This window comes from Brachionichthys hirsutus, chromosome 19 (genome assembly GCF_040956055.1).
Source record: "Brachionichthys hirsutus isolate HB-005 chromosome 19, CSIRO-AGI_Bhir_v1, whole genome shotgun sequence".
NCBI lineage: Eukaryota > Metazoa > Chordata > Actinopteri > Lophiiformes > Brachionichthyidae > Brachionichthys > Brachionichthys hirsutus.
The window spans coordinates 5,561,875-5,573,389 of NC_090915.1; the positions used below are offsets into that span (position 1 = coordinate 5,561,875).

At 41.3% G+C, this 11,515-nt stretch overlaps 2 protein-coding genes across 3 annotated transcripts; both read right to left on the reverse strand.

Moving 5' to 3' along the window:
* Positions 1-119: 119 nt before the first annotated feature.
* Positions 120-7,421, reverse strand: ugcg (UDP-glucose ceramide glucosyltransferase). Its single transcript, XM_068753122.1, has 10 exons — positions 7,324-7,421; positions 5,256-5,397; positions 5,053-5,155; positions 4,835-4,936; positions 4,639-4,751; positions 3,566-3,744; positions 3,385-3,471; positions 2,776-2,883; positions 2,488-2,566; positions 120-2,009 (listed from the first exon to the last, which is right to left on the reverse strand). Exons 1-10 carry the CDS (start codon positions 7,419-7,421, stop codon positions 1,839-1,841), a joined length of 1,182 nt encoding a protein of 393 aa, XP_068609223.1. The 3' UTR covers positions 120-1,838.
* A 557-nt stretch (positions 7,422-7,978) lies between these two features.
* Positions 7,979-10,225, reverse strand: LOC137908785 (molybdopterin synthase catalytic subunit). 2 transcript variants are annotated; one of them, XM_068753206.1, is made up of 5 exons: positions 10,103-10,225; positions 9,398-9,517; positions 8,984-9,140; positions 8,633-8,756; positions 7,979-8,156 (listed from the first exon to the last, which is right to left on the reverse strand). In XM_068753206.1, exons 2-5 carry the CDS (start codon positions 9,513-9,515, stop codon positions 8,052-8,054), a joined length of 504 nt encoding a protein of 167 aa, XP_068609307.1. In that variant the 5' UTR covers positions 9,516-9,517; positions 10,103-10,225; the 3' UTR covers positions 7,979-8,051. The 2 variants fall into 2 exon arrangements, with proteins under 2 accessions (XP_068609307.1, XP_068609308.1); XM_068753207.1 differs by having other exon boundaries at positions 10,112-10,121.
* Positions 10,226-11,515: the final 1,290 nt, after the last annotated feature.

Genomic DNA, 11,515 nt, shown 5'->3' on the forward strand with positions numbered 1-11,515 from the left:
AAAACTTTAACATTGAGCCAGTGCATAAAGGGGGTGGGGCCTTCAATTGCCGCTTGTTTGACGTTTCTTTAGATTTGGTTGACAGGAAGCTGTAGCATGAATCAATAAACCATCTGACAGCCAATGCCTTCGCCGTTTATTTGTCCTCACAGTTGGAATTTTCAGCAGACAAGTTCAGCTTTGAATCAATAAAACTTTATTGTTCCTCTGTCTACACAACTCCACTGACTGGCCAGTTTGCACACAACAGATGACAAAAAAATAAAAATAAACAAAGAAGAATCCTGCTGATCCTATTGGACAATGGTGACAGGGGTTCGTCCGATCTGCAGCTCATCTCATCACCCAAACCCCCATCGGCTACACGAACTGCCAACAGTGATGCAACAACGCAGCTTTAAAAAAATAACAATAAAAATACAAACCAGTGATCATCCACATTCACACGCATACAGACTGTAACACAAAACTTCAGATATGTGTAATTTCATGTCATTTTTTGGTCCCGTGTTTTAGTTGTTTTTTGAAATGTTACGACCAAACTTCAGAGATTGCTGCGACACTTCTCTCTTCTCTCGTACCGCCTGTCACGTTTTTCAGGCGTTTTTTTTACACAAGAAAGGAGTCCATAATCCTAAAAAGCAGACAGGAGCCAACCGATTGATTGGCCAGTCACTGGTGGCCCGAGACTAAAAACAAGTTTGAAAACAATAAAATGAATGCACAACGCAAAGCGAGTACAGCAAGGATTTTTCACTGGCAATGCACTTGGCCCCTTTGATATTTTTTTCTTCCAGGAAAGTTAAAGTTTTACAATTAAGGAAAACAATATATCATTTGGATACTTTTTTTAACGTTATTTAATTTGACCAAAAGAAACGTGAAGATTTAAACTGAGACAAAGATCATATTTTCGTTGTTTTTTTCTTTTATTACCTACATAAAGTTTCAGAACTTAAACAAGGCTCATATTTTACAAAAACATTCACACAGTTGCTTCCCAAAACTTACATAGAAGTGAAATTCTGAAATTACAAAATAGTTTAACTGTTTACTGACTTAGATTTTTTTTTTTTAATCTTTAATGAACTTATATAAAATAAATTTATTGTACAAGACAAAATATTTGATGATCAGATGAATACATTGATCAGAATTCAAACCCGTGTTTGGCTTGCAGTGTTGGCTTTTTTTCTTTTGACCTGAACAAATACATTTTCACAAACAGAAGAAAAATTCCCCAGTTAGTTTTCCTTTGGTGAATAACTCAGTGGACCATCACAAAACATGTTGTTTTCTTATCCTCTAAGTTTATAGTTTTAACACATTTTGGCTAAAAAAAAAATCTTATTAACTTAAAGTGTTCCTCAAGAATTATGGAAGAAGTAACATTTCATATCCGACACCTGAAGACATTTAAACAACTGAATAAATACATGTTTTAAAACAAAGACGTTCTTCTGAATTCAAACATTTATTTTCGCATAAATATCCTTCCGCACAAACTGTTGACAGAAAACAAAACCAACCTATGAGAAGCAACCACAACCCCATTGGTTGGTGGCTTCCTCTCTATTACGATATTCAGTGTGATTAAGTGCGATAAGCCACGCCTTCCCGTTTTTTTCTTTTTTCCATCCTGTACTTTCATTGGCTTGTTCTGGGATAGTTTGGTTTTAGCACCAAAAAACAACAACAAATAGATTAAAAAAAATACGCACACATACACACACACTCAGAAAAACATTCTCTTCAGTTTCTCTTAAAAAAAAAAAAAAAAAGTCAGTCTCTTTCACTCTTCTGTTCCCCTTTCTATGAGGATGAGGTTGTCATGGTAACTAGACATCCAGGATCTCGTCGGCGGTGCCGCCACAGCGTAGCCGGTACCGCCCGGTCCTCCAACTGATAGTTGGGTCCCACAGAGCGGAGAGAAAGATCTGCACCGCCATCGACTCTCTGATGAACCACGCCACTGCAAAGTCTAACTTTGAGAAGCACAGAGGACCACCCTGCAGGACGACCACATCAAAAGTTACAATTTCACATTTAGAGGTCCGTCGCAGTCGAAGGACAACGCTCCAAAAGCACGAGATGCAGCACCAGACCGTCATTACAGCCTTTATTTTGTTAATTTACAATGCTGTTATTGCAATGAAAAATATTCCTTTTATTGTGACTTAAATTAAATAAAAATATTGCATTTCTAATTTGTCTTTGGTAATTATGTTTAATAAACTGAATTTGTACAATTTTGATAAACATTTTTTTATAGAATAGAAATACACAAATCTGATTACATTTGTTATCGTGTTTATCAAATAAAACTCATCACACTTAAACATAAAATAAGGCGTCGCACACAGTAAATCTAAACAGCCAGCACTTTCTGTATCAAATGGAAAAAAAAAGGTTTGTTGAAAGTTCTGTGAAAAAAAAGTTTGAAAGAGTAAAAGGTTAAGCACGTTTTATTATTCTTAGTATGCTTACCTGAACGCCTGTCAGCTGGACGTAGTCGGATAGAAACCAGGCGAGACAGTGGCACATGAAGAAGACCATCATGTCCCACCTGCAGCGCAAACATTTTAACATTTTATGTGTTTCATTAATAGACAAAAGGCTCAAAACACAATCAGAAAACATAATAAAACGCATCATCAGAATCTCAGGCTTCATCAAACAGCCGTCATTTCTACTCTGACCTCATCAAACCAAACAATCCAGATTCCTGCTCTGACAGCAGCGCCAGCTGCCCGCTGGCTGTGATTGGCTGCATACCTGAACACATAATGTGCAGCCCAGCCAATGATGAGGCTGGCGAGGAAGCACTCCGAGACCGGTTCGAGCACAGTTCCAGGAAGCATATTGATCCGCAGCTTAGTCCACCTGGAATCAATACAAGCATAAAAAAAAAAAAGAAGAAAAAAAAAAAAAAGAGTTCAGCTCAATATTTAATCAATTATTATTACAAATCGTTCATAAAATGGCTATTCCACAGAAATGCTGAGCTTCACAAAAAAGGAGAGATCTACGTGCAAAGTAAGCTTTGACTACGTTCACTAGCAACAGCACGCTCTCTATGAGCAGTATAAATATAGATGCAACTGGAAACCTGCAAAATAATTACAATAAAAACAGTCATTTAAATATTTGATCACATAAAGAAGAAGAGCATCATCATCATCTCTACACAGAAAGGCGATGTTGGTAATGCTGGCATTTGAACTCGTGACCTTCTTGCTGCGATGCAACGGCGCTAACCTCTACACCACCCAAACATATGATTATCGTTACAGCTTGGTGGAGCCGGATTGAAACCGTGTCATCTGCGAATGAGAACTGATGAAACTTGGTTACAAACAAAATGATCGATAGCTCTGAGGTCACCTGATCATGCGGGACTGGAACTGGCCAATGGAGTACGACCCTGAATTCTGCAGTGCAACCTGAGTCGCCATGGAAAATTTCCAGCCTCTGAGAAGAGAGGCAGGGGGGGGGGGGGGGGGGAACAATCACATAAAAACAATACCAGCAACAATAATACAAGTCCTACTGATAATATGCTAACCTGTCAGCAATGGCTTTAGCCATGAAGTAATCCTCCGCGATGTACTGAGCGAAGGCGACCAGTCCTCCCGCCTGATCCAGCACGTCCTTCCTCATCAGACACGACATTCCCGTGACGCATTTTATGCCAGTTACATTAGCGGAAATGTAGGAGCGAGGGTGTGACGTCCCGAAGTACACCTGTAAAACAGGACAGCAGCTATTAGCATCATTAAATATACCTGTAAACAGACAGCAAACATTAGCATCACTAATACCTGTAAACAGACAGCAAACATTAGCATCACAAATACCTGTAAACAGACAGCAAACATTAGCATCACTAATACCTGTAAACAGGACAGCGTCATGAAAGGTAAAAACCGTTTCCTTGTCCTTCAGCATCGGTAAAGCTAAAAAAACTATCCATGTTAAATTAGCATTAGTTAAATCAAAGGGTGCCCTGGGAGCAACTCCTACTCCTGTCCTTTCGGCTTTCTCCACTTCACCCTGTCCTTTGCATCGTCCTCCCCGACACCAGCCGCTCTCATGTCCTCCCTCACTACGTCCATGTCTCTTCTCCTGGGTCGTCCTCTAGCCCTGTTCCCTGGCAGCTCCATCCTCAGCATCCTTCTACCGATATAGTCCCCGTCTCTCATCTGGACATGTCCAACCCATCAAAGTCTGTCCTCTCTGACCACGTCTCCAAAACGCCTAACCTTCACTGTCACTCTTATTGTCTCATGTCTAATCCTATCCAACCCGGTCACTCCCAAGGAGAACCTCAGCACCTTCATCTCCTCCACTTCTAGCTCCGCCTCCTGTCTTTTCCTCAGAGCCGTCCATCATGGCTGGACACACCACTGTCTTGTAGACCTTTCCTTTCATCCTCGCTGACACTGTCCTTTCATATAGCAGGTGCCCTAGGAGCAAATTGGGGTAAAGTACCCCGCTTAAGGACACGTGCTCACAATAAGGGCTGTACCAACCCCCCCCCCCCCCCCCCCCCCGCCCCCCCCGGTGTAAGTATTGCTCTTAGCGTTTCAACCTAATGAAGACTTACTCCAAACGTACAACCCGGCTTGTTCACCTTACCTGCTCCAGTGTGGCAGCGAAACCTTGGCGGTCGGCGACATATGGCAAGCCGTGCACCAATCCCACCTTCTCCGTCATTTGATTGGTCATGTCTATCAAGGTGTCGGGTTTCACTGTCTCACAAAAGACACGGCTTAGCATTAACAATTCATCAAAAGTTATCTCGAGATCAGCCAAAAACAATAGTCTGACTGACCGCTGATGCCACTGTCGCAGATCCACACCAGGTCGTATCGGGCGCCCTCATAGCCCGGCATCAGATTATTGATCTTGGGGTTGATGCCGACTTTTTTCCCCCCTGAGAACCAAAGATCATCTCGCGTTAACCTTAACGGCAAAGAAGCTATGTAAAAAAAATAAATAAATAAAGGTGAGAATGGAAGAACCAAGAAATACACGATGCAAAGGGCTCACCGATGAATAATCGAGCATCAACTTTGGGATATTTGCCCAACAACTTTTTACAGACATCAACAGCTGGATCGTGTTGATCCTGAATGCACAGCAAGATCTCGTACTGCGAAAACAAGAACCAGACCAGGTTTGGTTAGACCGGAGCCGAGATTCAGGCGCTGAAATTTGAGGGGGGGGGGGGTCGTTAAATAAATCTGCCTCACCTTGGGATAATCCAGTGTAAAAAATGTCTCCAGATTGGAGATCAGGTTCGGGTCGATGCCTTTCAGAGGCTTCAGCAAAGACACTCCCAGCTGCACAAACGGCTGTTTGACCTCCGACCTTTTCTTGTGAAGGTGGAGGCGCCTGACAGAGATGGAGAGGTTAAGGGGTCAGCAACAGAATCTTAATTCTGACTCTCATGAAGTACTAATCGTCTTCTGCCTGATTACATCAAGCGGCTGTAACGTCAGGAAATCCTTAAAAGGAAAATCTCTGGTGAGATGTGAAAAAGGAAAATGCAGCAAGTACATCATGGAATATTCCAGAATTGGAAGGAGTGGGAATTATTTAACGACTGCAGTTGTCAGTAAAAACACTTTTAATAGATCAATTAAACAGAGCGATTTGGTTATTAACTGCTGATCAATAATAGATTTTGCTAATAAACATCATACATAATGAGAGCTGGCCCATCTCAACTCAAGCTGTCTTTCTGGACATTTCTAAATTGTTAATTTTTCTTTTTTTTTAAAACAGATATTTCAGTTTTATTGATCAACATGAGACCAGTTTAGTGAACAATCTATAATAAAAAAGAAGAGGTAATTCATCTATAGTTGACTAATCAGAACTTGTATATTATCCATATTGGAGTGGAAAAACAAACAAACCATTATTATTATACAACTGATATCAAATTGATCTGTAAATATTTTGATAATGAATTTCATGTTTCTGGTCATTTTTCAAATAACGGTGTTGAATAACTGGAAACACCCGGCAGCATCTCTTTTTTTTTTTCCCTCTAAAGTGCCTTCCAATCACATTTTCTGACGTTTCGGGGAACTTTGACGACTATTTCACGGGGAAATCCAGAATTAATTTCTGGACAAACGAACCTCGATTTCTATAAATGCGTAACTGCTGCCACTCGAGTCCATCTTACGCAAACACTTCCTCATTCCTTTCTCTGTCAGGCTTAATAAATCACATGCGAGATCAAGATGACTAATTGAATAAATAAACAAAAAAAACCTGCAGGTGCTGATAATGCAAATGACAAATCATTACAACTATCTGGTTTATCAATAAAAAGAGCGCTTCATCTCTGTGGAAGGACAGGTCTTGACTAGCGTGGAACCTAAATTGACCTTAATATTTATTCCCTTATATTTTAACTTTACCGAAGCTTATTACATACAATCCAAATCGAGACGGCCGTCAGTAGTTCTGCTGGTAAGAAATTAGACGAAAAAGGTTGAAATCTTTAATTAATTCAGCCAGCAAAAAAATATATATTCACTCTCCAATTAAAAACGTTGAAAGCTGATTTTGACATTGCTATTTTAGGAGTCACACCTAAAGACCTGTTTGGGAAACAGTTGCGGGAAAACCTTTGTTGCCCAACGAACTTGAAACGATTCCAGCTTCACAGAAACAGCATCTCTCCCACGAAGGATCCCGTCTGACTGCCTGCGGAATCCACGCAGGACGTTCGTGTTTCGGGGAGTTTTAAATGCCATTACGTGAACTTGTGCTACGCCGAACTGACGTCCACGTCATAACCCACAACAGTAATGACTTTAATATGTTTCTAGAGAGAGAACAGCAAAAAAAATTATATGACGAAAATAAATCATAAGTTTGGAAAACAGAATCCGGCGTGAAATGTTACGCAGGAAACGTCACGAATCAGAACCAGGACCCTCCGTGTTCTGTTACAACCTGTCCCAGCTGATGAAACGAACCGACCGAGTAAATTAGCTTCCAGGAGGCTACAGAGATAAACGTCTAGCAGCTGACCAGGAAAACGCCCAACAGCTAATCGCTTGGACACAGAAAATTATCACGCCATTAACCCATTCACAAGCGAATTTTCTGTAAAAAATAAAATAAAAAAATCCATGTTATATCTGAGCAGCAAGCACCACGACATCAAAGAGAAACGCCGTTCTGCTTCCCAATTAGCCAGGTGCTGCTAGCCTAGCCTAGCCTAGCACCTGACTCCGCTCACTGATCACGATGTGAAAGGTTAGCTGGAGCTAGCCTTGTTTAGCGAGCCGGACTTACACGTAGATGATGGACATGAGGTGCATGAGCCACAGGACGAAGAACAAGATGAAGCCGAACAAGGCGAGTCCCTGCATCACGAGCTCCAGCAGCGCCATGGCTGTCAGCGGGGACAGCCGGGTGCTGCGGGCGGGGGGGGGGGGCTCGGCACGGAGGAGGAGGCGTGGAGACTCTCGGAGCGACGGACACGCCTCGTTAGGCAAATAATCCGGCCTCCGGTTGGCGAGGAGGAGCTCCGGTTATGTTCACACAATGGCCGACCACGTCTCGGTGGTGCTGCTGCCGGTAAACGCTTCACGGGTTCGGTCACCAGACCGACCGATGGTCAGATGACCGGCCGGCGAGAGATGCGAGTCATGCGACAGACACGGTGCGCTAGCCAGCTAGGTCACAAGACACTTCCGGTAAGCGTCAAAATAAGGGTTTCATTAAAGAACGCATTTCCGGTTACCGTCACAATAAAACCACTAAATTGCCCGTAGTTGTCTGTGTTGCCCCGCGATGAAAATGAATATATATATATATATATATATAGTATGATATGAAATTTCTTTTACTTTTATATTAAAATTTTAAAGAACCGAGCATATATCTACACTTGGGTATTATTACTTTTAGTAGTAGTAGTAGTAATCGAGTCAAATCAAGTGTTGTTTATTAATTCACAGTTAAATGTAAATCCAGTCACTGTTCTGGGCGACAGAAGCGCATTCAAACGGCCACCATGTTCAAGTGTTCTCTGTCGGCGATTCGATTGGCTGAGAGTCACAGCGAGAGGCCCAGGAACACTCGGCGTTCGCCTTCCAGCTCCAATCCTGTGTGTTGTAAACCTCCTGCCGATCAATAATCAAATTAATCATTTTATTTAGATTAGAATAACCCAGATTATGCACTACTATTGTGGAAATCCAGCCCTACGGTCCACATTACACTCTGGTTTGATCCAACCTGTCTGGTAATCTACAAATCTGTGCTCGTCAGTGGACAAGTTAAAAACTGACGACACATCCTCGACTGTACTGACCAGGATGTCAGATTATCACTGCTTTATCTGTTATCTCGGTTTGTTTCGTGAATTAAAATTCAAACCTAGATGTCTGATGAATAAAATGTTTTGATTGAAAGACTTCATTAAAGATGTAAATAAATATATTTCAAAGTCCATCCACCCGACAGAAACCCCCAGTAAATAACTAGCAGCTAACTCTGAACTAGAAATTCAAAGGGACAGTGGATTAACAGGGATTAGACAATATGGAATATTCTGATCTGGATTCTGGTTCTGATTCTGGACCAGCATGTTAGTTACCTTCTTCCAAATTGGGATATTGGCCTTTAGATGGGTGATGCAGTGCTGGATCGCCTGCTGGCCATCATGGCGATGAGGTGATGATATTGCCATGACAACGCTGGCCTGCCCCACCTCCACCCATCTGTGGAAGGGAACTTTTTAGTTGAGACTTCAACCTTTTCACTGATCCAACACGCTCGGGACAGTCAGCCGGTTTCTGTTCACAGGAACGATGCTTGTAGTATTCTGAAGCTACGCAGCTAGCCGTTTGTTGCTAATGGTTTACAGAAAATAACACAAGGCTCGTAGTTTTCTGGAGCTAGTTTGTTCCCAAATCTTTAGCACTTAGCATTGCAGTTAGCATCTGACCCCAGCCGATGGTGGACACAGATATGTGCCACGGTTGACCAGCGCTCTCTGATGTCGGCACAAAGCTTGGTGAACTCTGACTGCACCATGGGCTCGTACGCCTCATACTCCAAACCGATCACCTTCCTGCCGGCAACGTCGTCCTCTCGGGTCGTACCTGTACACATAATATTTACCTAATTATTTTTAGGGTGGAATGATGGTTTTCCAAGTTTCTATATTGATTTAAATAATTCATTAAAATCGACATTTACAAACTATTTTTTTAAAACATGCATCATCGTGCATTTTTTTATGCATACAATTATTTATTTCATATAATACATCCAAAAGAAGAAAATATCTGAATTGTCACGTTGAAAGTAAAATATTTAAGACAGTGTCATTATATCGGTAATATTTCTGCAGTTGAACCTATAAAAACTGAAATGGCTCCACAGGAAGTGCTGCTGACGATGTCTATCACTCCCTGTACAGACAACCAATCACGGCTCAGCTTGAAGACATCGCTCCGCCCCCCGGACTCGCTCATCTCTGAGGAAACACCAAAAAATAATGTCAGATTAGAGCAGACTATATACTGATCAAGCAGCTCATTCCGCTCGTAACTGGATATAAACTGTTCTTGGTATAATTATACACAAACCATGAAAAGTAAAAGTGAATCGGACCTGACCTCATTCTGGAACAGATCCAGAAGACATTTTGGTGAGTGAATTTAATGCATATTTTAAAAGATAGGATTTTTTTTTTTAAGCCTCCATTATAAGTAAATGGCAACGCCCATATTTCTTTTGTATTGCAACAGTATCCGTAATGCATATCAGAGCCAGATGGATTTCGGTGGTGAGATAAAGGCCTCCACCCGACATGACTGTGTCAAATTCCATAAACATCGGTCAATAATCAACCGAGAGATGAACAAAATTTGAAATTCAATTGACCGCAATGTTAATGAAAATTTCAAAGTGATCCAGAATGTAATAATTTGATCCTGGAAATAATCACAACATTTCCTGAAAATGTCATCAAGATCCATCCAGAACCTTTTGAGTTATCTTCCTAACAGACAAACAAATGATAACATTCGTTACATTCGTGATTCTATAAGTTATTTACCGTCTTTACTTTTGACTTTATCCTCCACTGAGCGGCGGCAACACAGCAACCTCGTCACCGTCTCCCAGTGTTACCACCTGGTCACCGATGGCAACGTACTGCTGACGCACTGCCAAGATTACCTGGTCCTGGAGAAGAGAGAGTCTACACGCACACACACACACACACACGCACTGATTCATTCAGGGTATCTATTTTGCTTTTGTGACTTCACAGATCTTGATGAAGACCTTGGGTGTTGCTGTAGCAACAGTCTCCAAAGGTCTCGGCTGCTGATCGGGGTTGGGAAGGCAACAATCTCCTCCTGCTTTACTCCAGCCAGCTCCACGCTCTTCGCAAAGTACAGCACCAACACCTGAAGAAGAAATGACAAAAAGAACTGAAGAAGAAATAAAAACATTTCAAAAAAATGACTAAAGCCAGATGAAGAACACCTGAAGATTGACGACATGAAGAAAAACAGATATCTTACAATAACAAATCTTATTAAAAACTAATCAGATTCCGTTCAAACAAATATATTTATATAATCGAACGATAAATAGGCCTACATGATAAACAATTGATATCGTTGGGCACAGCGGATTGACGTGATTCGCCTCAATGCGCTTCTCACGTGACTCGCTGATATCGCCGATAACAAATGGACAAACCTTCAATTTACAAATTTACAAAGACAGCGTTACGCACAGGTGTGTTTACTTACTAACTCTTACCTTTGCCGTCATGAATAAAATGTACGTCTCTGGATATGCGGGAAAAACTTCTCACCGGTCTGTTTACACGGTCATTTGCTGAACTAGTACTGTTGACTCCTCCTCTCCACCGCCCCTGACAGCTGTCTTTCAGGCGCGCTACCGCCACCTGCTGGACTGGAGTCCGAATCACACTGTTTCAGCAAATAAATTGAAAATCACCTCAAACCAGCGTTGCAGGAGCTTCTCTGTCAAATTTCCTGGCACCAAATATCCTGTGGTTGCTTTTGATGACTTTGGTTCTTCTTCTGCTTTTATTTTTTTTTAATTTAACACCTGTGTCAAAATGCATAAACATAATAAACAATACATGATCTGAAAGAAAAGTAATCCGTTCAGTTGTTTTTGTCATCCTGCAACTTGACCTCATGACAGAGGAAATAATCATCTTAAAAAGAAGACACAGCAACAATACTTAAAATAAAATTTCTGTCTACAGTTATTATTTTAACTTCTTACAATAAAGGAAAAACACAACCTCAACTCAGGTGTTCTTCAGAATAAAGATATTTATTTATTTATAATGTTCTCACAGATGATCCAAAATTTAATGGGTCTCTAAAACTGGAACACACACGCTGGATTAATGCAGTAATTATGATATGAATTCCCCGCCCCTCAGATTCCAGGTCAGTTTTGTGTGATATATTTGTTTACA